This window comes from Gigantopelta aegis, chromosome 9, assembly GCF_016097555.1.
Source record: "Gigantopelta aegis isolate Gae_Host chromosome 9, Gae_host_genome, whole genome shotgun sequence".
NCBI lineage: Eukaryota > Metazoa > Mollusca > Gastropoda > Neomphalida > Peltospiridae > Gigantopelta > Gigantopelta aegis.
The window spans coordinates 20,410,292-20,437,294 of NC_054707.1; the positions used below are offsets into that span (position 1 = coordinate 20,410,292).

Consider the following 27,003-nt stretch of genomic DNA (forward strand, 5'->3'; position numbering starts at 1 on the left):
TAGTTTACAAAATATTTAATATACAAAATATGTTCTCCACCATTAGTATATAATTTTTACATTAGCAAAATTGTTCACCTCATAATTGATAAATGTCCAGAAGAATATTGCTTCCAATGTGTCAAAAAAACAATGTACAGAGATGTTTGTAAATAAACATTACCAACTAGCAAACAAAGCACATTTAACTGGTGTTATTTTTTATCTAAATCTTGTGTGTAAAGGTAGTACTAAACCAAATAGTAGTATACACCCTAAACCTGCTTTCAAAATTAGGAACATTTAACACATGGGCTGGAATTCAGTGAAGACATTTATTTCTGAACTAGTAAGAACATTTTAAATTGGCCTTTTTTTTTTAAAAGGTAAGCAACATTTTAAAGATGTATGTGTACCTTTTGATTTATAAACACTGAAAATAAAATTAAAATTTAATATCCAATATTTCAGCCAAACCTCATAACTTGAATTAATCAAAAGAATAGGAAACAAAAATTATGAAGCATGGGCTAAATAATATTCATACACATATATTTTTGGAGACAGTAGCATAAGGTTATCACAGAAGTATGTTTTGGCAAATCCTTTTGTTCCAAGGATTTGTGATCTGAGTAGTTCACCATTGTGGCATGCCTTCCACACCTGGCAATGTTATATACATGTATCAACATGGTTCTGCACCAAATCATGTCAAGTGTTTTCGTCTTTCATCAGATCAGCACTGCAACGATCAATCATTCAATCCTTTAGTTTCACACACGTTCTGAAGTTCCACTCTGCAAATATAAAGATGTTCATCAGGAGCAAATATCTGCTGTTTGAAAAGTACAGAACAATCTAAAAGACAAATATTACTGTTAAGAAAAATCCATCATAAAATCTGCTAACAATTAGCTATTTGACATTAATCATGCACAGTGGACAGACCGGGGGAAACCCCAGAACGAAATGACAAATATTGACTGCAACTGAAACCCTCATACACAGCATCAGGAAGCTAACCAACTATACTGAGTCAAATTAAAAACTTTACAACCGTTTCAACTTGGCTAATTAGCAAATATTACAGAAGAATGGGTTAAATAAGGTATTTTTTTATTGTATGACGTCCAAAGAAAGAATAGGAATAAATGTTGAGTCGAAAATCTGTTCGATGCACCCACAGCATTCGTCAAAACCAATCAAAATGGTAATTCACAAGCAGGGTCGTCTGATGACAGGTTCAGTAGCGCGTATGCCCTCCATGTGTACCCACGTGTAAAGACTGCATTAGGGATACGGCACCATTGTTCAACTAATGAGGCATCAAGTTCCTGCAAAGTCTGTGAAGGGTTCCTGAGAGTGAGTAGTCATCTTCCCAGCACATCCCAGAAGTGCTCGATAGGATTCAGGTTGGGTGACTGTGAAGGCCAATCCATGACATTGATGCCCGCGTTCCTCAGGTAACCCTTGTCAAGATGGCCGTGTGGGTCTGGCTTGTCATGCTGAAAGATCAGGTCTGGACCATGAGCTGCCATGAAGGGCACAAGTTCCTAGGCCAGCACCTGGTCGCGGTATACAGCAGCGTTGAGGTTGCCATGAATGACAAGAAATGGATAACGTCCATTTCCACAGAAAGCACCCCAAACCATTACACTTCCGCCTCCAAATCTGTCAACTTCACTGATACAAAACTTAGCATGACGTTCACCATGTCGTCTCCAACCTTCTGCCTGCCATCGGCAAATTGCAGTGTGAAACTTGATTCATTGCTAAACACGACTCTATTCCATTTCGTCTGAGTCCATCACAAGTGGCGTTGTGCCCACAGTTGATGTTGACGTTGATGAAATTGGGTCAAAATGGGTCCAACATATGGGCACCGTGTGTGGAGGTGAACGTTTCGCAGCCGATACCAGATTGTTTGCGTGGACACCCGTCTGAAAAGTTCATTACTGGTTGCTATTACTGTCATGAAATGGTTGCAGAGGTGACGTCACATGTGGTCTACCCGGTCGGGGGCGATCAGCTGTGGTGCCAGTTTGTTGTACTCATGTCCGCAGATCATAAACTGCCCGTCGACTGCAACCCAACGCCCTTGCAATGTCAGTTACTGACATTCATGCTGCACATTTGTGAGGCGTGGCATCAAAACAGGTCATAACAAATATTGTTTTAATGGGTTTTTTCTTTGTGTCAGACTACTGTGAGCAAGTAACGATGAAAAGACGTGTGCTATTGTAAACACGCGACCAGTGGCACATGCAAAACCACTTTTGCCTCAAAGGTGCTGTGCACGTGCTATGGATCGGGTCACGTGGGCTGTGATGGGCTTCAAATGGAGTGTAGACATTGCCATTACAATATTTATTCCTGAAAAATACACTCATTGACTTTATTCAAATGTTAGATTGTGAAGTTTTTTATTTGACTCGATATACAGTCGACCTTCGATAACTCAAAGTTCGATTTTTCGGAAACGTCGATCTCTCGAAGTGAAACGGCGGTCCCGGCCGAACTGCTATACAAACTAGTAATAACAGACTTCGAACACTCAAACTTCGCACATTCGAAAAACTCTATCTCTCAAAGTAATTTTGTGGTCCCACCATAAAAAAAAGATCGCCGACTATGCAGAACGAAATGATCCTACATGCCTGCATTGGGTTGTCGGTGTTTGTACACGGCAGCGGGCCTCATTACACAAAGTACGGATAGTCTTGTAATCTTCAAAGAACTGTTGTAATAACAATTAACGCTGTTTGTTTGCAGAACCGTGAACATTCGGAAGAAATGCTGCTCAATCTGTGCAAAATTACAGACACAGTAATGAAAGACGATTTTTTAAGCAAGTGTGCCAAACAATCTCTAATTACAAACTTTTTCGGATAGTTCTGCTCTTTGTACTTTGTGATTTGAGAGCTATAAATTATTTTGTACTGTTGTGAATGTTTTATATGTAAAAAAAAGTACATAACCTAGTGCTATTTGGCATACAGAGTTTTGATTCGTTATGTTATGTCTCGCTATGTTAGTGAGGGTTTTTAAAATGATTTTTGTGATTTACAATAATTTTGCTATTTATACTGTGTATTTATTATTTGGTAAACAAACGTACTTAGTGCTAACCGACATTCGGTATTTTAATTTATTACAACGTTACGTTCCGCCTTGTTTTGACATTTGAAAAATATATCAACTTTAATTTATCGCTTACTTCCGGTTATATGTAAGTACGTGCTTTCAGTTTTCGTTTTTTTTTTTTAACTTTACTGTCAATTAATACAATAAAAGTACATAGAGATGTACGTCAAATTGATCGGATTTATCTCGTTTCTGTTAATATTTACTTAGTTTTATCATATACACAGAAGAAATGTGCTAACATCCGATATCAACGAAATGATAATACTGCAATGCAGTTTCACTTTGAGGTCTGCTGTACGAATTTCGAACACTCCCTGAAACTCGAACTATTTCGTCGTCCCCTTCGAGTTAACGAAGTTTGACTGTATGTGATTGGCAGTCAATTCCACAATAAATCTCTGTAACTCATAAATTTGGGCTCAATTACCAGAAGTTTCCTCATTTCTCTCCATCAGTACATCTTCTTCTAGAAAGAAATGTGCATAGCATAAGCATACAAGGCAGGGAGTGGGGGGGGGGGGGGGTTGGGGGGGAGGGAGTCCTGGATCAAAATCTCAAATTTGGGCAAATATTATACAGATATTCGGGCAAAATACACTAGCTCAAGACCTTTTTACTATGTATTTCCATCATTCTACCCTCAAAATTAGTTGTAATCCATGTAAAAATGTGTAATGCTTCCTTTGCAACCCTATATAGCTATTTGGTAATAATGCTAATATGATTAAATGATTTTTCCAAGATTTGGGCTTTTTTTTTTTAATTCGGACAAAAGCCAGCCTGCCCCCCCTACAAAAATGGAAGCCTGTATGCCTATGGTGCATAGAATTACATCCACAACAAACAAATAAAATGGTGAAGATGGATATAATTTGAATTTTAAAAATGTAAAAAGACAGAGTAGGAACATTTCAAAACTAGGGAGGTGAGACATGGGTATACAACTACAAAAAAAACAAGATTGACAATCACAAGTGAACGCATGACATTTTAAAAAATAATATAAGTTAGAAATATTTTCCTGGAGTGGAACAGACATTTCTGTAAGTGGGTCAAATGATATACCTCCCGACATCTCCAGTGTTCGAGATTAACGGTATCCTGATATCCCAGGGATACCAGAATTTTATTTTGGATACCAGACTTCAACAACCCAGTATCCCACTGGGATACCATATAATGTTGGGTTTTTTTAATCCTGCGTTTTTATTTTTCACTGAAACAATGAAAGTCGTCATTTACTGGGGAAGTTAAGTAAATAACAGTATTTTCCAGCTCGTACACAGTCTAATGCTATGCCATAACAATATCTCCCCCCCCACTCGTACCCAGACTAATGCTACACTGGAACAATAACGGCATAGCAATAGACTGAGAACTGCTAAGTCGCTATTGTTTTTGTTGGATATTTCCTCCCTTTAAAGTTTTACACATTCAAATTGATACAGGTAGGTTTATCATTAGTAATGTCAGAAACACTTACAGGCTACTGCTAAATATTAATTTATGTCAGTATTACAAAAAAATAGATACAGCAAATCTTTTTGCCAATTCCGTTTGATTGCGAATTTTACGAATTCCACGATTTCGATTGCGACGTAGCAATAGACTGGGAACGAGAACAGTGTAAGTCTGTTACAATGTTGTTTATGAATTTCATTTAAGTGGGATACTAAATTCTCAGGTGGGATACCAGATTTTGAAATGTTAGTATCCAAGTGAGATACTGCCCAACATTTTTAATCTCGAACACTGATCTCCACCCACTAAGGCACACTGCAGGGTAAGCACCCAACCCCTCAACTTCCAAACTTTCTTGAAAATCTAGTGTTTACAGGATGAATACAATTATTCTTTTTTTAGTATATGAGATGTCACATTGTGTTCTACTAGGCAAGACTGCCAAATGTAAATGTTTTGAAAAATAGTAGGTGCCATTTTTTTTAAACCGCATCTACTCCCTACTAAAATCCTACTTCTGCTTCTACACTAACTATACTATTTTCAAAAGACACTTTATGGATCAGAGATGAAATTGGGTTATGACAAAAAATCCTGATATTTCAATATTGGTGTTCGGGTACTGAGATTGGTCCTAAGGGGAGGGTTGCATGATGGTCTAAAATTCCATCTCCCATTCAGAATGTATGCAAAGCACCAGTAAAAAAATATGACCTAAGTTTTGAACAGACAATATTTATAGAAACCTTTTGGCGAACTATGGAAAACCTGGAAACACTGTACAGACGTTTAAAATTCATGACTATATTCCAGATAAATCCGGAATACTTTCAACTCTGCTGGATTACCTGCTGCATTCCCCAGGACAAGTAGTCTCGCGTGGTGGCAGCGTGGTACTCATCAACCAGCTGTTGTATGACTTCCCGCGAGCTGTCAAACTCGTCCAGATTGTCCTTGAATATCGGCTCCTTCTTGAACTGGTCCAAGAAAGCCTCTCTCTTCCTTAGTTTATCAAACTGACGCAGAGTTCTCTCAAATAACTGAATTTTAAAAAAAACCGTAACAAACTTAGCAACAACCACCATTTCTAAACATTTTTTATCCAGAGATCATATAGGCTCGTAAATTCGGCCGATCTTGTTTTGATAAATGTTTGATAAATTGTTTTACATAAAATTTCAATCATCTTTTAGAAGAAAAATTCAAGGACTTTTTGATCAATGATGTGAAACTGCAACAAGTTTTATGTGACCACTCACATTAACCGAGTGTTAAGTTGCTTGTAGATCACGAAGTTTCAATGTGAGATTATCATAGATTTTGTTCACTGTGTGTTTACTAGTTGCTTAATGTCAAAATTAATGACAAAATAAAAACAAAATGCACAATACTCTAAATCTTGTCTCCTGAAAATCTTACAATTAATCAGATATTTGATTGGGTACCTTAGTAACCATTCAAGATCCTTTGACAATCTTGCTAGCAAAAGGAAGCTTTTGATTCAAAGAAAATAAATATAAATGGAGATGGGTGACATACTACTATTAATTGCTTATCATTTAATTGCATATTACATCATGAGAATACAACTTAAACATTCCAAACAGAATGTACATATTTTGCATAAATATTCAATGATTATATCAATGATTATATCAATACTAACATTTGAGATACTTGTATGATTTGCCAGCATTAGACCGCTGACGCGATGTGCTGTCTGTATGTACGGTGATTTTCTCGACAGTGCGACCTGAATGCTTGCTGGACCCCAGGGGATGAACTGAGCCAGTTTACGCTCTCTGATTCGCTGTAAACTTTTGTGTACCTGAAACAAGAAACAAAATTGAATGTTTAAACAGGGTACATTAAACATTTTAAGATAGATGACTTATTTACAAACATAACAGATATTATTTTGAAAAAGTGGACAACAGTTGTGTAATCAATTAAGAAATAAATTTTTTTGTTCCAATATTCCAATATTTAATGTAATAACTAGTGAAACTGTGTAAGGTCGATCACCCCCTATAAGATGTTTAGAAAGGAGATATTTAATGTATCATTAAGTGAACCTGTGTTGGGTCAATCTCCCCCTGTATGTTTAGAATAGAGATATTTAATGTATCACTAAGTGAACTTGTGTTGATTCGATCTCCCCCTATATGATCAATGGAGATATTTAATGTATCATTAAGTGAACCTGTGTTGGGTCGACCTCCCCCTGTATGTTTAGAATAGAGATATTTAATGTAACAAAGTGAACCTGTGTGGGGTCGATCTCCCTCTGTATGATGTTAGAAAGGAGATATTTAATGTATCATTAAGTGAACCTGTTTTGGGTCAATCTCCCCCTGTATGTTTAGAATAGAGATATTTAATGTATCACTAAGTGAACTTGTGTTGATTCGATCTCCCCCTATATGATCAATGGAGATATTTAATGTAACATTAAGTGAACCTGTGTTGGGTCAATCTCCCCCATATGATCAATGGAGATATTTAATGTAACAAAGTGAACCTGTGTGGGGTCGATCTCCCCCTGTATGATGTTTAGAATGGAGATGTTTAATGTAACATTAAGTGAACCTGTGTTGGGTTGATCTCCTCCTGTATGATGTTTAAAATGAATATATTTACTGTATCATTAAGTGAACCTGTGTTGGGTCGATCTCCCCCTGTATGATGTTTAAAATGAATATATTTAATGTATCATTAAGTGAACCTGTGTTGGGTCGATCTCCCCCTGTATGATGTTTAAAATGGAGATATTTAATGTACATGGTTCATACAGGCAAGGACCCATAAAATTCAAGGACTTTTCAAGGACCTACCTTATGTTTTCAAGGACCATACATACAAACCTTAACCAGCCTTTTCGAACAATGTTTTGAGTGCGCTCTCGCCCATGGCGCCAATCTTAATATCCTTACAACAACAGGAACACATGGCCTTTGACACGTCCTTACTCTCTCTGATCCACGCATATTTTCGACACCACGTTTTGTTAAAAACACACTTTCACTACGAATGTTAAAATTTGAACATGTGCTTGCAAAAACTTCAAAATCTAAGTGATTCCGTGTCGTCTCGCCTGACTATTGTTTGCAGTTCTCAAAACGAGGCTATTACACTCGTAAATAATCGGTAAATCTCGGCTGAGGCATTTGGAACATAGCATTTGTGCTGGAATGAAATAAGCACTTTTCATTTCAAACTCCCAAATTCAAGCACTTTTCAAGACCGTGCGAACCATGATGTATCATTAAGTGAACCTGTGTTGGGTCAATCTCCTCCTATATGGTGTTCAGAATGGATATATTTAATGTATCATTAAGTGCACCTGTGTTGGGTCGATCTCCCCCTGTAGACCGGCCTCGGTGGCGTCGTGGCAGGCCATCGGTCTACAGGCTGGTAGGTACTGGGTTCGGATCCCAGTCGAGGCATGGGATTTTTAATCGAGATACCGACTCCAAACCCTGAGTGAGTGCTCCGCAAGGCTCAATGGGTAGGTGTAAACCACTTGCACCGACCAGTGATCCATAACTGGTTCAACAAAGGCCATGGTTTGTGCTATCCTGCCTGTGGGAAGCACAAATAAAAGATCCCTTGCTGCCTGTCGTAAAAAGAGTAGCCTATGTGGCGACAGCGGGTTTCCTCTAAAAACAGTGTCAGAATGACCATATGTTTGACGTCCAATAGCCGATGATAAGATAAAAAATCAATGTGCTCTAGCGGCGTCGTTAAATAAAACAAACTTTACTTCTCTCCCTGTGTGATGTTCAGAATGGAGATATGTAACATTAAGTGCACCTGTGTTGGGTCGATCTACCCCTATATGATGTTCAGAATGGAGATATTTAATGTATCATTAAGTGAACCTGTGTTGGGTCGATCTCCCCCTGTATGATGTTCAGAATGGAGATATTTAATGTAACATTAAGTGCACCTGTGTTGGGTCGATCTCCCCCTATATGATGTTCAGAATGGAGATATTTAATGTATCATTAAGTGAACCTGTGTTGGGTCAATCTCCCCCTGTATGATGTTCAGAATGGAGATATTTAATGTATCATTAAGTAAACCTGTGTTGGGTCAATCTCCCCCTGTATGATGTTCAGAATGGAGATATGTAACATTAAGTGCACCTGTGTTGGGTCGATCTCCCCCTATATGATGTTCAGAATGGAGATATGTAACATTAAGTGCACCTGTGTTGGGTTGATCTCCCCCTATATGATGTTCAGAATGGAGATATTTAATGTATCATTAAGTGAACCTGTGTTGGGTCAATCTCCCCCTATATGATGTTCAGAATGGAGATATTTAATGTAACATTAAGTGCACCTGTGTTGGGTCGATCTCCCCCTGTATGATGTTCAGAATGGAGATGTAGCAGTGGTTGGCCGATCGTTGTTGTACGGTGGACACCATCATGTTTTTCGGCTGAAGGAGTCGTCTCATCACATCAAGCACGGTGGTCTTCCGAACGCTCGCCACCTGAAACAAAACAACAATTCCACAGAAATAAATCTCACACCTATCATAACGTTTTCAGTGCACTGTGATGAACATCCATAGGTTCAACTATAAACCAAGTTTCAGCTCAGTGTGATGAACATCCATAGGTTCAACTATAAACCAAGTTTCACTGACCTAGGACTTATAGATTGTGAGAAACTGATCTAAATGTGAAAACTTTATCGCAAAAGTTGATGCTGCTGCCATCGGAAAAGATATACCTATATCTCGTCTTTTTACTTCGTGAAGGCTTACAGAAAAGATAATAATGAATGAATCAGTGTCTAAGCAGGGGTGGGAATTGGTGAACTGTAAAAAAAGAGGAAATCTAGAGGGTCCCGGAAACTCTTGAAATCCTAGGTTAAAATTTGTGCCATCTGACACATTTTGGAGGAAAGGACGATTAAAATGCGAGGAAACGCAATGTTCCATGAGAGGAGAATTCCTACCCCTGCTAAGGACAGCCCAAGACAAAAATATATTGATTACCAAGTACCAAACAAAGACAAATATCTGAATGGCATGGGTCATTCTACAGAAAGCATCACTTTTCAAAATACAAATTCAAGATAAAATAATTAAAATATATAAATATTTATTGTTAACTTTTGGAAACTAGATGAACAAAGAAACATCAAATTATATCTGGCCACGCAGAACTGTAATCGGCCTGCACGTGTTAGTCTATGAACATGTTCATTATGTCATTGGTGTTACCGGACAAGTGGGGTAGTTCAGCAGTGTGATCCAACTGGTTTATAGTGATCAAGAGCACATGGATGTGTTATTTGGGTGTCCCTAATAACATATATGGAATAACTTTAAAATTAAAAACTATCCATGGGTGTAATTGTGCATTTTCACACAAATATTTTGCATGTGACTTAAATTATACACTCTGGCAGTTTTAATTATTTAAAAATATGGAGTCTTTCAAAATAAATTTCATCAAAGTCATAAAGGTAGAAGGTATGCTTTCTTAAATAAACAATTTAAATTTCAAAAATAAAGTTTCTTGAGAAATGACAGCTAAAATATTCTTGCATAACACCAATGACAAAACAAATAACACCAATGACAAGATGTAACACCAATGACATTCAAGACTGTATCCTTGAAACACTATTATTCTTGAGACTACCACTACACTACTTGTTTGCACAATTATGTAATTAATATTTTCTTAAAATATTTTTTTTCTTCTTCAGCCTACAACTATTAAAGGCCTATTAGAATAATAATTGTGTGTTTCTGTATTCATAAGATACGGCCGGTCAGACAGTTTAAAAAATATACTAAATTACACAGAATTTTAATTTTGTTTAAATATTAAATTAAAGATTTATTAATTTATGTAGTTATTTTCAGGTTTATATTAAGGCTCAAAATCTATTTTACTGTATACTTGTATTCCCAATAACAAGTAAAAGGTTGTAATCCAACTTTTGCTTTTACGCAACTGTTCCAAATATTTCCAGAAAACGAGGACGCCTTATAAATATGTGATGTCATTCTAATGTTTTCAGTATATACCATACAGCAAATCAAACAAATTATGTCACTCTTCAAGAAATAAATCATGCAAACTGTGTCATTATTCAAAAGAGTTAACTATTTCTTTTTAACTAAAAAACTATTTTAATGAAGGATTTTCAATATTGTTTTAACTAAAATTTAAACAGCCTTTATTGGAAATGAAAACATAAGTAATGTAATTTTCCAATATTTGACTACAACTTGGTAATACATTTTTAGTATGATTTTAACTTTTCTTTATGATAAAGTTAACATCTTAAACAGGAAAGGTTAGTAGTTTTTAACTGCGTTTAGCATTTGAAAAAATAACATTTTCATGCATGCACCGTTCGACATTTTCAATTTTTAAAAACAACTACATGATAAAATATATATTTCTGAACTATGCACAGTGGGCAAACACTTTGTTTAAAAAAAAAAAATTAAAGGAAAAAATCCAGCATTCTGGTCCGGTTGGTGTTTTACTAACGGTTCCACATGGAACACCTTTTTTCATACTATGAAATATACTACATGCTATTTATATTTTGAGCCGATTGTTTGGTAAATTGGACACAAAAATAACATTTATTTTTTATTTCCAAAACACATTTACTTGTCTTCTTATGTCAAACCAAACTGAAATTATTAACAAAAAACCACTTTTGTAGAAGGATGGGATGGACTATAGTAAACTTGATGGCTTTAGGGGGTTGTAAAGTTTTGTATTTAGATACTTACTTGTCTGAACTTTATTGTTAATGGAAATCTTCACTAACTGAAGAAAAACCTCACAAATGAACGACAAGCAGACGACAACAAATTGGATGTTAATTGCACGAACCAAGCATAACACAGTTAGGGACGTTGAAGATATACTCTTTATATTCCAGCAAAACATTTATTTTACCCAAAGTGCAACTATGATGCTGCACAAGTCCCTTTAATTTTCAAATCATCTTAAAAAAATATGCAAAGCAAGGAAAACGGCATCTTATTAAAACGCATTGTCATTGGTGTTACTCAGTACCCGGTAACACCAATGACAGGTAACACCAATGACAAATAAGTGTATAATTAATTCATGCTCTCTAAAGAAACAGTTGAGAAAACTGAAAAGTGCATGTTGTAGCAAACATACGATGTCTATAATAACATACAAAAAGTTTCTTAAATTTATTAACCATTACATAAATACTATTTTAACACCAATGACAGTGAATAAACATATTTTTATATTTTGACAACACATTCATGACATTTAAAGAAACCTATTCACAACTGTTCAAAGGTCTGCTGTTTTTGGCAAATAAGTTCGATGGCTGATATCTACGGGTGGAATGTTTCATCCAGAGAGCATTTAGTTTCTTTTGTTTTCTCATAAGTATATACAGTAACACCAATGACATAAAACTCCAGGGACAAGCTTATATTGCCCACCGTCTTTTGAATACGGAAAATATTTACAAGATTCCTTCTTTAGTGAGTAAGTCAGCCATCAGTACGTATTACATTAAAGGTTTTCAGTGTTATGTCTTCTGTTATATATTTTAACAGTGCATGGTATGTATAGTGTTATGCTAGGGACAGGTAACACCAATGACATTTTACACTAATCTCGAATAAAATCTCTATCAAAGCTGATTACCAGAGAGAAAAATATGCTTTCTGTAGAATGACCCACATATGAAGGCTAACAGACCATTTACAATATGAAAAGTATGCCATTTCTTCCATATCAAGTTAAAACAACAAAAGTGTATTGAAATGATGTACAACCTGTGAGTCTGTGGTCAGTGGGGTGTAACCGGTCATGAGAAAATGCAGTCGCGGTGTTGGTATGAGAGAAGCTATCAGACCAATCAGATCATTGTTCATGTAGCCTGGGTAACGCAAAGTTGCCGTACTTGTTGCCATGACAGTAGAAACCTAAAAGAAAAGAAAAAAAGAAAAAACATTCAAAGTTAGACAAATACATTAGTTTGTATGCATAAATGTATTAAATTCATGTTTATTTTATATCAAATTGCTTACTATTGAACTTATTCAAGAACCCAGGGGGCTGGACGTAGCCTAGTGGTAAAGTTTTCGCTTGATGCACGGTTGGTCTGGGATCGATCCCTATCGGTGGACCCATTGGGCTATTTGTCTTTCAAGCCAGTGCTCCACAACTGGTGTAACAAAGGCTGTGGTATGTACTATCCTGCCTGTGGGATGGTGCATATAAAAGATGCCTTGCTGCTAATTGAAAAGAGCAGCCCATGAAATGGCAACAGCGGGTTTCCACTCAATATCTGTGTGGTCCTTAACCTTATGTCTGACACCATATAACCATAAATAAAATGTGTTGAGTGTGTCGTTAAATAAAACATTTCCTTCCTTCCTTCCTTCCTTATTCAAGAACCCAGTTAGCATGTTTAAAAATATTATTTCAAACATTAATTTGTTTTAAAAAACTTAATATACATAATTTGTACTACATATAAAAAATATATTTGTGAATCAACACCGAATAATAACATTTTGTTTTAAAGTTATTTCCTTTACCAGATTGAGTAGTTGGATTCACTGCAAAAAGAGTCCCAGATTTTAAATGTTTTCAATTTTTGTTTATTTTATATATCAAAAAAGGCTCACCAACTGATTAATCTGGGCGAATGATGGTGTCTCGATGTGAAGTCGATCTGCTGCAATGCGGTGCAGGGCTGTGTTATCCAACACGACCTGAAATAATAAAAATATTTCATATTTCTTTTTGTTTAAAAACTATAAACAAGCATTCTGAGAGTACTGCTAAAGCAATACATGTCGCCCCCTACCAAACCCAACAATTTTTTATCTCTTAAATGTAAGGGACATACCTTTGTGAAAAGTGGCTAAATTACCATGAAAGATACACATGATCAGTAACAATACACGATAAAGAAATGTAAAACAATTTAGTTCAATATTTCAAGATCTTTTGAAAAAAAACCCTCTTCTAAGTTCAAGGGCCATAACTGTAATTTTTGCAATGAAAGTCAAACTTGATCTGTAACAATACATTATAAAACTACACAAAATTTTTTAGGTCAATATCTCCAGGCCTTCTAAAAACATATCTGGAAAACTATATGTGTGACAGACAGACAGACGAATGAAACCTATAGTTGGATAAACAAAACACACAAAGTAACTATTTTATTACTTGGTATGAGGTAGATTTTTTTCTTCTAAAAATCTATTATTGTGTCATTTATATCAAATACATTTAGAAGACAAATCAAAGTGGAAGTTTACTCAGAACAAAAATAATATCTGTTAACAATGTATAATTACCACGCAGTCGGCATTCTGTGTTAATCGTTTCAAGGTAAGCAACGAGTTGTATGGCTGTACAACAACGTCAGAGATTTCTTCCAGGTTTGGAAAAACAGAGTATGTCTGAATCAACTTCTTGGGAAATCTGAAGAAGAAGTTAAAACTCAGAATTTTATCACCGTGTAACAGATGTAAGAGATTTCTTCCAGGTTTGGAAAAACAGAGTATGTCTGAATCAACTTCTTGGGAAATCTGAAGAAGAAGTTAAAACTCAGAATTTTATCACTGTGTAACAGATGTAAGAGATTTCTTCCAGGTCTTGAAAAACACAATAAGGAAGAAAGGAAGGAAATGTTTTATTTAACGACGCACTCAACACATTTTATTTACGGTTATATGGCGTCAGACATATGGTTAAGGACCACACAGATATAGAGAGAGAGAAACCCGCTATCGCCACTTCATAAGCTACTCTTTTCGATTAGCAGCAAGGGATCGTTTATATGCACTATCCCATCTTAAGCGAGAGCTTTACAACTGGGCTGTGTCCTGTCCCTGAAAAACGGAATATGTCTCAGGTAGTGCTGCAATGATAAACCGGTATACCGCGATAATTGATCTGCTCGATACGAACCGCGGTATACTTTTGCGCATCACGATTTTTACACGCTATTTTTTCCTTGTATTATATTTGACTTGAAATAGGCAAACAAACAAATAAACAAAAAAACCCATCATTTTATTAATTGGTGATGACAGGAAATGTAACAATCAGTCAAGCGTAGTCGGCTTACTTGTTGGCATACGAAGTGATAGGTCGGTTATACTTGGTTCTAACTTCTAGACAAAACGTGTTAAAAGTCCGATAAAAATAACCAGTTGACGATAATTACAAATAAATGTTTTGTTACTTGCACATTATTATGCATTGTTCATTTACGTTGGAATATGGCTACGGCTATCATCTTCAAAGAAATAAACCAACAAGTGAGAATCGCACTTCGCTGTTTTTCCCTGAACTCGGAATACTTCGGCCGATCGTTCAAAACACCTCGGGCAATAACCTCTGGTTCTGTTGATCTGCCGAAACATTGCGACATATTTTCCGTGTCAAGCAAGCAGCAACGGAAAAAAGCCCGATAGTAAGGATTTCCAAATGTGACTATTTATAAATAGTTTAAAAGAGTCAAACCGGTGTTCTAATAGACTAGTATTGTGTTAAAAAATAAAAATGACCAAGAACAACATTATGCTACTAATAAATGTTGTGGTTTATATAATCATTTAGGTCTATGATGGTATCAATATTACAAATATTTCGATTTATATACTTAAATCTTCTGCTTTCATTAAAAAACCCACATAAATATTAAATTTAAATAATATCAGCTATATTGCAATACATATTGCAATACGGTTTCTTATATCGCAATACCTTTTTTACCGTATCGTTGCATCCCTAGTCTCAGGACTAGCTCTGGCACTCGTCAAATTCGCCAATTGCGAATTTCAAAAACAATTAGAGAATTTTATTTTAATACAATTTTGGCGAAATAATTTCATGTAATAATTAATTATTTTTTTTTACAAAATAACTGGTTTTCTGCAATTTTTAAAGTTTAATAGATAATTTGGCGAATTTTTTTGCTGACCAAGAGATAGCCCAGTTTGTGATTAAACTTGTTGAGAAACCTAAAACCCCCCAGGTTTTATGCACTTTATTATTATATTGCAGACACGATAATGTGTACCGAATATTTCCTTCTTAACATAACTACATTTTTAAAACCATCAAATATAACCGGGCCCAACAATTTTTCTTAACTCTTAACTTTCAGGACCATTAAAAAGTGGGTAAATTGCCATGAAAGTCAAACTTTATCTGTAACAGTACATGATAAAGCTATATACAAAATTTTAGCTCCATATCTCAAAGTCTGGAAAACAATTTTTCACAGTTAAAGGGCCATAACTCTGTCAAAAATGGGCAAATCACCATGAAAGTCCAAATTGATCCGTAACAGTACTGTACACAAATTTTCAGCACAATATCTCAAGGCATTCTAAAAGAAAACCCATCCGGAAAACTATATGTGGGATAGACAGACGGACGGATGGACAGACAGACAGATGTATGTAGATAAAACTTATAGTCCCCTCCGGTTGGACTGGTAGGGGACTAATAATGAGAATGATAGAAGAAAACCAAAACTGCATTATGCTATCACATTTGAATTATAATATTGAAAGTAGGGATATACAGGGTATTTGCAACAACCCATGACATTAAATTAGGTGAGATAAACCCTCTCACTAACAGCTTATTGATGTTATGTGAATAATAAATTGATATTTAGTTAACATACTAATCTGTGATGAACACTGTTGTTATATAATCTGTTACTGACCTGTCATTGAGGCGTTCCAAGAGAAACGATCCCATTCCAGACCCGGTACCACCAGCAATGGAGTGACAAAGAACAAAACCCTGCAAGAATTCACATTCAAAATGCACTGTTCGAAATATGGTAAGCACTTGTCCATTTGTTCCGACAAGTAAAAAGTTGCTCAGAAAAGCAAAATGGACATCAATGGTTGTCCAGTGGACAAAGTAAAAAATTTCAATGCACTTTTATTTTGAGCAATCAAATATGGTCCTTGTACTTGAATAAAACAAATCATTTCTTTGGACAAGTAAAAACATTGGTGGACAAATAGATTTCTAGATGTACTTGTCTGGTGGGCCAGTGAAAGATTCTGCTTATTTCTATCGCTGAAATGTCAATATCTATCTTAACATAATAACTGATTTTTGTAAGTAAATGAAAAAAACACTGAACAAAAAAAATATATATACTAAATAAGAACAGCTGAACTGAGAGAAACCATAGATAATAAAAATCAACGACTAAAAATGCCTTGGATAAAACATGAGCTCAGTAGAAAAGTAGAAATATATCCAGACTGTAGAAACAAAGGAAGTAGTAGTCGGAAAGTGACATAGGTGTAGTGAAGTGGATAATTATAAGCATGAAAAGCTGGCACGTTAAACAAATATATGCAGTTCCAGTTATCTGACCAACCCTAATTTTTTTTGCAGACCTAAACTCCCCCCCCCCCACCCCCCAACTCATGGCCTGGTGCTTATAAAACTTTTACAGTCTAGACTTGAGACTCTAGTAAGAGTCTGAGACACTAATGCCATACAAATTGTATGTGTGTGACGTCATTAGAGATCGAGTCTGGACTCTTAAAAGTTTCATAAGCACAGACCCTGATGTTCAAAAGAGTAACTAATGTAACATGTAAAATGTGGTGAGCCTGGGAAACAAGTACCTCAAGACTGTCGCTGCCATCGGCTTCTCGGTCAACGATGTCAAACACATCCTCGTACAATCTCTCTGCCTAAAATAAAATAAATAAATGATGGACTGTTATTAAATTCAACAAGCTAACACACATGAATCTGTTGACTATCCGTGTCTAAAAATTATGCATGTACACCAACCACAAAACCTTTATTGTATATGCAAACAGCCTTAATTGCTAAAGAATTTAAGAACAAAAACAAAGATAAAAATGTCTTGTTTACAATAAATGTATTCAATATCGCTGACAATTGCATTCATAGATGTTCACCTCAGTTAATGTTAACAAGAAAAATAAAAATAAAATTACAAAATAAAATAAAATAAATAAATTTAAAACCCCCCAATAAATCTTGTTTTATTTTATTGTGATGAACATCAACAGGTGCAACTACAAACCAAGTTTCATTGATGTAGGACTTATGATGTGTGAGAAATATATTAATATATTAAATATATTTTAATGCTGAGCTAAATGCAAAAGTTGATGCTGTCACTGCCAGAAAAGAAATACCTTGACATCACCAATAAGGCGAAACCAAAAAACAATTTCAGCATACAAACCTGTGTATATCCACTAGCCCAGTTGTTGCCGGCCCCACCTCCGTGTTTGGAGAGGTAGACATTCTCTGGGTTGTACAGGTTGGCATAGGGAGAGTTCAGGATGGAGTTGATAACTCGCGGCTCAAGATCCAAGAGAACTGCACGGGGGATGTAGTGTTCATCATCCGCCTGCAATTACAGGTACAAATAGTTGATACTAACTTATACATTTAAAATATACCATTATACATTTAAATACAAGATGATAGCATGGGGCATGTAGTGTTCACTGTCTGCCTGCAATTACATTCATTCATTTCAACTTATTTTCATGCTTATATCCAATTAAGGTTCAAGCATGCCATCCTGGGCACACACCTCAGCTATCTGCGCTGTCTGTCTAGGACAGTGGGTTAGTTGTTAGTTGGTTAGTGAGAGAGAAGAGGGTGTAGTGGTCTTACACCTACCCATTGAGTTGTCAAAACTCGCTCTGGGTGGGAGCCGGTACCAAGCTGCGAACCCTGTACCTACCAGCATGTAGTCCGACACCACCGAGACCGGTTGCAATTACAAGCAGCTTACACATTTAAATACAAGATGATAGCACAGGGAATGTAATGATTATTATTTGCCTCCAATTACTAACAGCTTATAAATACATTTAAATACAAGATGACAGCACAGGGAATGTAATGTTATTATTTGCCTCACATTACTAACAGCTTATACATTTAAATACAAGATGATAGCATGGGTCATGTAGTGTTCACTGCTTGCCTTCAATTACTAACAGCTTATACAAGATGATAGCATGGGGGATCTCATGTTTATTATTTGTTATTTGCTTAATTTCAAGCTCTGTACATATGTAGTTGCATATGAAACTCACTTGATAGAAGAAAACATCCTTCCTGTCAGTACCTTCAGTAGCATACTCTTCAAGGATTCCCTCTAAAGACAAAAAACATTCACATTCAAATCTCTAAAGTCGAATTAAAAGAGCATTTCTTTATTTCAATAAGTTGTATCAGATTACATTTTATTGGATATTAAAGGGACATTCCTGAGTTTGCTGCAATTGTTAAGATGTTATCGACTAACAGAGACTTTTTAACGATTGCAATTACATATCAAATATATTTTTCTGCATAAAATATTAGTGGCTGTATATTAAACGTGTATCTGATCGTTCTAATATTTGTACTACGTTAAATTTCATTTTATTTCCTAAAATAAATTTTTTCGTACGTACGAAATTATTTGAAGACCAAATCCAGATTGGGCTTCTTCCAAATATTTAGATGATCAGAAACACATTGAATATACAGACACTGATATTCTAAACAAGAAAATGTATTTAATATGCAAGTTTAATCGTAGAAATATTTTATTAGACGGAAGCATCTTACAATGCAGCACTCAGGAATGTCCCTTTAAAATGTGGATGTTTTGTTATATGTATGTGCATGTACATTAATATAAGTGTCAGTACCCATTTTTCAACAATTTGCAATAAAATAGTTTTAAAACAATTGTGACAATGGCAGAGTAGTGTGTACAAAATGTATCAAAATAAACAAAAGTTTGTTTTGTTTAACAACACAACTAGAGCACATTGATTTATTAATCATAAATAAGTCGAGAATGGTCATTCAGGTTACCGGGAGGTTATCATGTAAGAAAAGTCGAGAACAGTGATTCCGAATGTAAACCAGGCAATGCATTCTGGACTTCCATGTTTAATTTTCTCGTAAGGAATTGCATCGATGTTCGCGCGCACTTGTGCAATTGCTAGCAATTTCTGCAATCTGCATTTAAGCAGCGCCCACTATTGTCCGAACCAAATTGTTAACAACTACGAAAAATTACTCTCCTATCTTTAATTACTGTTAGATTTCCTCCAAAGTTTGTCCAGACACAAATCTTGAAAAAACCATTACAATGACACAGATTCCACATACCAGATGATAACCATGTCACCTATATCGACTTCGCTGAGAGCGCATAGGGAAAAAAGCATGTAATTTTGTATCAGCTGCCATTTTGACATTTTATGGAATATTCTTCAAGAGGGGTGAAAGGATAGGACTTAATCTAACAACATCATAACATGTTATGATATAAAAGCAAACGTGATGACGTCATATTATTAATTTTTTTTATTATTATTATTATTATTTTAAAGATACCACTAGAGATCATCGATTTCATATTAATTGTGTCACATACTTTGGAGGCTTTCACCCCTCTTGAAGAGTATTCCATAAACAAGCAACATGGCAGACGGCAGAAAACTGCATGTATTTTTCCCTATGCAATCTCAGCAAAGACAATATCGGCGACATCGTTGCAGTCTCGTGTGTGGAATCTGCATATTTGCAGTGGGTTTTTTACGATTTGTGTTTGGACAAACTTTGGAGGAAATCTAACGGCAATTAAAGGTAGGAGAGTAATTTTTTGTAGTTGTTAACAATTTGGTTCGGACAATAGATAAATTTACTTCCGGATTTCGTTTGTCGTACCAATGTTCGCTCGCACCGATACAATTTCAGAATCCTACCTGATAAATTAATAACAAATTTACTAGTTGTACTAATCACCATGTACACATTGAACAGTAATGTGAACGTGAGCAATTGCATCAAAATTTCCCATTTCAAAAATATTATCTTTCATTGTTGTATGATAAAGTAAGAGAAAATAAAAAAACAGAACACTTATTTTCATCAATTTATTTATTCAACTGTTCAGTTATTAAATATGAGTCACATACTTGTAAAGAATTACATGTAATGCATTAAGAACAGTGATAAGATGAAGTATGAATCATAAATACATGTGTACTACAATAATCATCTGGCACACATGTAAGGGCATTAAAAGTGGTAGTAACAGGAATTCAATTCTAACTTTCATATAGTTGTGGTAACCTATAGGTTACCAGGCTATATTTTGTGGTAACCTGTAGATGGGTTACCAGACACAATGCTTATTTCGATGCCTGCTATTGGATGTCAAACATATGGTAATTTCAACATATAGTCTTAGAGTGGAAACCTGCTACAGTTTTTCATTAGTAGCATGGGATCTTTTATATGCACCATCCCACAGACAAGAAAGAACATCCCACAGCCTTTCATATATACCAGTCATAGTGCATTGGCAGGGACGAGACATAGCCCAAAGAGCCCACTGACTGGGATCAATCCCAGACTAACCGCACATCAAGCTTTACCACTGGGCAGTGTTCGAGATTAAATTTCTTGGCCAGTATCCCAATTGGATACTAACATTCCAAAATCTGGTATCCCACCTGAGAATTTTGTATTATATGGCATCCCAGTGGGATACTGGGTTCTTGAAGTCTGGTATCCAAAATTAAATTCTGGTATCCCCGGGATATCGGGATACCGTTAATCTCGAACACTGCTGGGTTACATCTCACTCCCAATATAAACACTACATACACGTATCTTTTTAATTCGGTTCACACATAAACACTATATATATATTTAACAGTAAAAAAATATTTTTAAAAACCCTAGAATAACATAGCATCAGTTCAACATATTTCACATACCTGGACTTATACCATGTTCTGCACAAAGCTGCTTCCAAAATTCCATTCCAACTGTAAAAAAAAAAAATATCAAGTTTTTTTAAAAGGACAGTAAAATTCCCAATATCAAAGCCATGGACGTCAAGTTAAATTTTAGAAATAAAACACTGTCGTTGGTCTGTGACTTATAACTTGTTCTGAAAACAGCATTTGTAAATGCAAGAAAAAAAAAGAATTGTTGATATTCTTGCTAGTGCTGCATGTGTCATTGGGATCAACAGGCCCTTGTTCAATGTGTATTAACCTCTCTGGCTGAACTCAGCCCTGATAATCGTCGGCCCATTGGGCTATTTCTCGTTCCAGTTCACCACAACTGCAATATCAAACACTGTGGTATGTGCTATCCTGTCTGGAATGTTTTGTTTTGCTTAACACCACCACTAGAGCAAATTGATTTATTAATCATCGGTTATTGGATGTCAAACATTTGGTAATTTTGACATAGTCATAAAGAGGAAACCTGCTACATTTTTCTATTAGTAGCAAGGATCTTTTATAATTTATATGCACCATCCTACAGACAGGATAGTACATATCACAGTCTTTGATATACCATTTGTGGTGCACTGGCTGGAACGAGAAATAGCCCAACTAGCCCACAGACGGGGGTGGATCCCAGAGCGACCGTGCATCAAGTAAATACTTTACCACTCAGATATGTCCCGCCCCTGTCTGTGGAATGTTAGTTTCTTTTGTTTAACGGCACCACTGGAGCACACTGATTAGTTAATCATTGCAGTGCTATACAAAGCAAGTTCAAATTTACTCTTCCCTGGCCAGTAAAGTATAATGTTTTAGTTGCCAGCCACTTATATTTAGTAGCCAGCTAATATATACTTGTCATTAAATCGATTCATCTGCCATTTTACAGCACATTACTAATGCCGTAATTGTTATTAGGAACGCATTCGAATGAACTCGTGAAGGGGTAATTCCTAGTTGTCAAATAGTAATTACACGTTACTGTTTGTGTCCGGTTCCACTAAAACAGTGAAGGACTATTAACTATCATTATCAAATTCCGTACCCAATAATTTTATTAAATGAAAGTAAGCGAATTCCTATTTTAATGGCACTGCTAAGATATGCATTTAAATTGCAGTACTCATTAAAAGTTAAATAAAAACATTCTGATAATAATTACCAGGCTTCAAAGTGTTACTAGTAGTTACCAATCGGCTACCTTACTTTTGGTTTAAATAATATTTATTTTCGTCACATACTGCCTTGTAAATCTGTAAATACTGTTTTGTAAATAGCTGTGTCTTTAAAGCCATCTAAAGTCGAGTCATGAAAATATAAACATGTTTTCATCCTACATTGGTGAACATAACTTCCGACGTGATTAAAACAACATTCACGACTGGAGACGTTGTTATCGTGGAGGGATCCATTATCACGATAAGCACGACACCATTAGGAGCACAGCAGACTTGCAACACATATATCGCAAAAGTGCCGACATTTATGAAGAAAAATAATTAACGTTTGAGTTTGAAACAGACAAGTAAAGACACACAGTGATTCAACAATCTGATTTTAAAACATAAATAGAACCTGGCTCTAAATGGGACAGGACTGACTTGGTCCAAAACGCTTGAAATTCAAGTTAAGGGAGATAACATCATAACGAAGTATTACCTCCCTTAACGTCACTGTTATTCATAGTTCGATTAACGTGTCTCAAACTTTTATTTTTCCAAAAAACTACCGATAGAAAACACGTTTTATGGAAAATATATTGTTACTGGTCCACTGTGTTTTACGATGTCCAGTTTTGTTTACACATTAAAGTAAAATTATTGGACAGTCGCCAACTGGTGAATGTGATTTAATTTTTTTAGACGCCAGGGACTGTTTTTAGTCTCCATGGCGAGTATTTTACTCGCACTGTAGAGCACTGCATTGGCTATTGGATGTCATACATTTTGTAATTCTAACACAGTCGTCGGAGAAAACCTGCTGCATTTTTCCTAATGCAGCAAGGGATCTTTTATATGCACTTTACATTTATCCAGTTGTGGTACACTGGTTGGGACGAGAAAAAACCCAATCAGTTGAATGGATCCTCCGAGGTGGTTCAATCCTGCGACGTAAGCACCTCAAGCGAGCACTCAACGTCTGTTGAATGATGCATATCAATATGAACATCAACGGGGAAGGCTGGAGGTGACTCTAGCCTGAGTACTCTGACTGTAAGAGACCTAGAGACGGACATTTGGACATAAATACGCTCTCATTACAGTCAGAGACCAAGCTATGTATTTTTTTGGCAACTGCAGACAACCAAAAAGTTGTCAAAGATTTCCGCTCTAATACCACAACAATCCTATGTTTGACGTCAAATACCTTTACATTGATCATTTTCGAGTTAATTGATTAAAAAAAATATCAGATATTAATCACTAATACACACACTACAGAAAGAAACCCGATAGCACCCACATTCAGCAAAGCTTCGGCAAACTCTAGACAGCAGAATTCTAAGTTCGCCAACCTATATCGTGATGATACATCACATGATCGCCTACTCAGCCATTCCGTCTTCCAGGGGGCGTCTCAAAACGACAAGTGCCAGACAATCACAAAAAAAAGAGTTTTTTTGTGTAACGACACCACTAGAGCACATTGATTCATTAATCATCAGCTATTGGATGTCAAATATTTGGTAATTTTATCAGTGTGAGGAAACTCGCTACATTTTATCATAAGTAGTAAGTGATCTTTTATAGGCACCATCCCACAGACAGGATAGCACATACCATAGCCTTTGATATACCAGTCGTGGTGCACTGGGTGTAGCGAGAAATAGTGCAATGGACCCACCGACGGGATCAATTCCAGACCGACAATGCATCAAGCCAAGCAACAGAGCAATCACCAAAGCAACATAGTACACACACACAGAAAAAATATATACTCTTCAAAAAAAGAAACGCAAAAGGGTACAAATGGGTTATAACTCCGATTTTATGTTTCCTACCGGTTCATGCTTTGTGAATATAAGGTCATTGCATGTCCCAAACACATTCCCACGGTTACATTCGATAAAACGCAGCTACTGTACAATAAAGTTCCAAAATGTGAATATTCGCAAAAACGCAGCCACGTGCAAACCATGTCACCACTGCACGTGCGTTGTCTGCACGTGCAACATGAACACCGACAGTATAAAAGTGCAGGGTGTTCGCTTGTCTGGCCTCTGTATCTGGCCGACAGTTGACAATCCAGGACATGCCACGTCTCAGTGAACCGCAGAGAAACAATGCCATCGGCCGACTAGACGCAGGCGAATCCAGAACGGCCGTTGCCAGGGCATTCCATGTGTCCCCAAGCACCATCTCCAGACTGTGGGACCGTTACCAGCAACATGGATCAACACGTGACCTCCCTAGATCCGGCCGACCACGGGTCACTACCCCCGGGCAGGACCGCTACATCCGGGTACGCCACCTTCGGGAACGATTGACTACTGCCACCTCCACAGCCGCAGCAATATCAGGTTTGCGCAGGATATCCGACCAGACCGTACGGAACCGCCTACATGAGGTAGGAATTCGTGCCAGACGTCCAGTTCGAGGTGTCATCTTAACACCACAACACCGTCGACTCCGACTGCAGTGGTGCCAGATTCATCGACAATGTCCTCAACTGCGATGGAGACAGGTGTGGTTCAGTGACGAGTCCCGATTTCTGCTCCGACGTCATGATGGAAGATGTCGCGTGTATAGGCGTCGTGGTGAACGTTATGCGGCAAACTGCGTGCAGGAAGTGGACAGATTCGGCAGGGGTAGTGTCATGGTGTGGGCAGCCATCTCACACACTGGCAGAACTGACCTGGTCCACGTGCAGGGCAACCTGAATGCACAGGGCTACATTGACCAGATCCTCCGGCCACACATCGTTCCAGTTATGGCCAACGCCAACGCAGTGTTCCAACATGACAACGCCAGGCCTCACACAGCACGTCTCACAACGGCTTTCCTACAGAACAACAACATTAATGTCCTTCCTTGGCCATCGATATCACCGGATTTGAACCCAATTGAGCATCTATGGGACAAGTTGGACTGACGCCTCCGACAGCGACAACCACAGCCCCAAACCCTGCCCGAGCTGGCAGCAGCCTTGCAGGCCGAGTGGGCCACCATCCCCCGGGACGTCATCCGTACTCTGGTTGCTTCAATGAGCAGGCGGTGCCAGGCAGTTGTCAACACACGCGGAGGCCACACCCGGTATTGACTCCAGATGACCTTGACCTTGGTGGTGTGTCCTATCACTTACTCACAATGGACTAGAGTGAATTGTGAACAATCCTGCAACATTTGGTAATTATCGGACTCACCATTCAATAATTAAATCAATTCTCCAAATGTTACGACAATGTGGTTTTGCGTTTCTTCTTTTGAAGAGTATATTACATTCACGTTTTCTCAGTTAATGTGAAAAAAGTATTTCATCTACGAGTGGTATACCTGCTTGGCATGTGTACCACTGGCATATCATGTGGGATGGTGCATAGGCCTAGCTTGGTCTCTGACTGTAATCATTAATGAGAGCGTATTAAACGGTATTTATGTCCAAATGTCCGTCTACGGTCTAGCTCTCTTACAGAGTACTCGGGCTAGAGCAGTAGTAGAGGTGACTCGAGCTATCCTCTGCAAAGTTATTAATCGGTTGTAAATACAAATACTAATTATGATTATGAACGGGATATTTAAAAAATATAATATAACGTACTTTGATTGCCACATTGTCCAAGCTGAAGTGTGATAATTTCTCGCGGCATATTTGCATGCAATTTTAGAAAGCTGTGAGTTATTTTCGATTGAATGTGGCGGTAGGACTCTTTCGGGTACTATAAATATTGCATCAGGTGGAAACACGAAAACGGCAAAGACTAAACATGCAATGAAGAATTCTTAAATGTTGTAGTTGAAATTACAATACTTCTTCATATTCTTGTATCTTTATTCGATAAAGCAAGATCGGTACAGAATATGTCAATATTAAATTTTGTAATTCGTCTATTTCGTTTTGGTTTTGCTAACAATTTTGGAATTTAAAAAAAAAATCATCGGGTCTTTTCGGTACTATCCGGTTTGACTTAAAGACCATTTGGAATGCCTGTGTAGAACTTCGTGGAATCGACCGACAAGTGCCGAGTGTGAAATAGGAATGTAGAATGTCTACTGGTTGTAGTGGTTTTATTACGCTATTATGAAAATGCTATTTGATCACAATTACCAGTCTACAAATATATATGACGTCACACCAAAACAAAAATATATCATCCATGGCGTAAATATTTAGGTGACACTGACACTTGTCAGATTCGAGATTAAAGCTCAGGATGGACACTTTTAACGTGCCAGAAATGGATAGTGACATAAAACAAACTGAAGATCGTATTGTCGACATGCTAAGTCCAATCGAACCACTTGTTATGCGAATTCAAAGTCTTCTAGTCTGGGAATTTCCAAGGAGAAGTGCCTTGATGTTTATTTGCGTTCATTTAATATTTTGGTTTGTACTTATAGTTCTAGGTGC

At 36.8% G+C, this 27,003-nt stretch overlaps 1 protein-coding gene across 1 annotated transcript; it reads right to left on the bottom strand.

Annotated features, from left to right (window-relative positions):
* LOC121381163 (tubulin gamma-1 chain) lies at positions 1-26,302 on the bottom strand. The gene is made up of 13 exons (XM_041510337.1): positions 26,194-26,302; positions 21,415-21,465; positions 18,724-18,785; positions 17,856-18,023; positions 17,260-17,328; positions 16,332-16,411; positions 13,942-14,068; positions 13,261-13,347; positions 12,403-12,552; positions 8,935-9,087; positions 6,254-6,415; positions 5,436-5,627; positions 1-776 (listed from the first exon to the last, which is right to left on the bottom strand). The coding sequence occupies exons 1-13, from the start codon at positions 26,240-26,242 to the stop codon at positions 753-755; spliced, it is 1,374 nt and encodes a 457-aa protein (XP_041366271.1). The 5' UTR covers positions 26,243-26,302; the 3' UTR covers positions 1-752.
* Positions 26,303-27,003: the final 701 nt, after the last annotated feature.

What these genes read in the sequence shown, in the direction of transcription:
- LOC121381163 (XM_041510337.1), bottom strand. Translation starts at nt 26,242, where the DNA reads ATGCCGCGAGAAATTATCACACTTCAGCTTGGACAATGTGGCAATCAA. An exon ending in GGGCTAGTGGATATACACAG is followed by an intron (nt 17,329 to 17,855) that starts GTTTGTATGCTG and finishes ATTTTATTTTAG; the next exon opens with GCAGAGAGATTGTACGAGGA. An exon ending in CACAGAATGCCGACTGCGTG is followed by an intron (nt 13,348 to 13,941) that starts GTAATTATACAT and finishes TTATTATTTCAG; the next exon opens with GTCGTGTTGGATAACACAGC.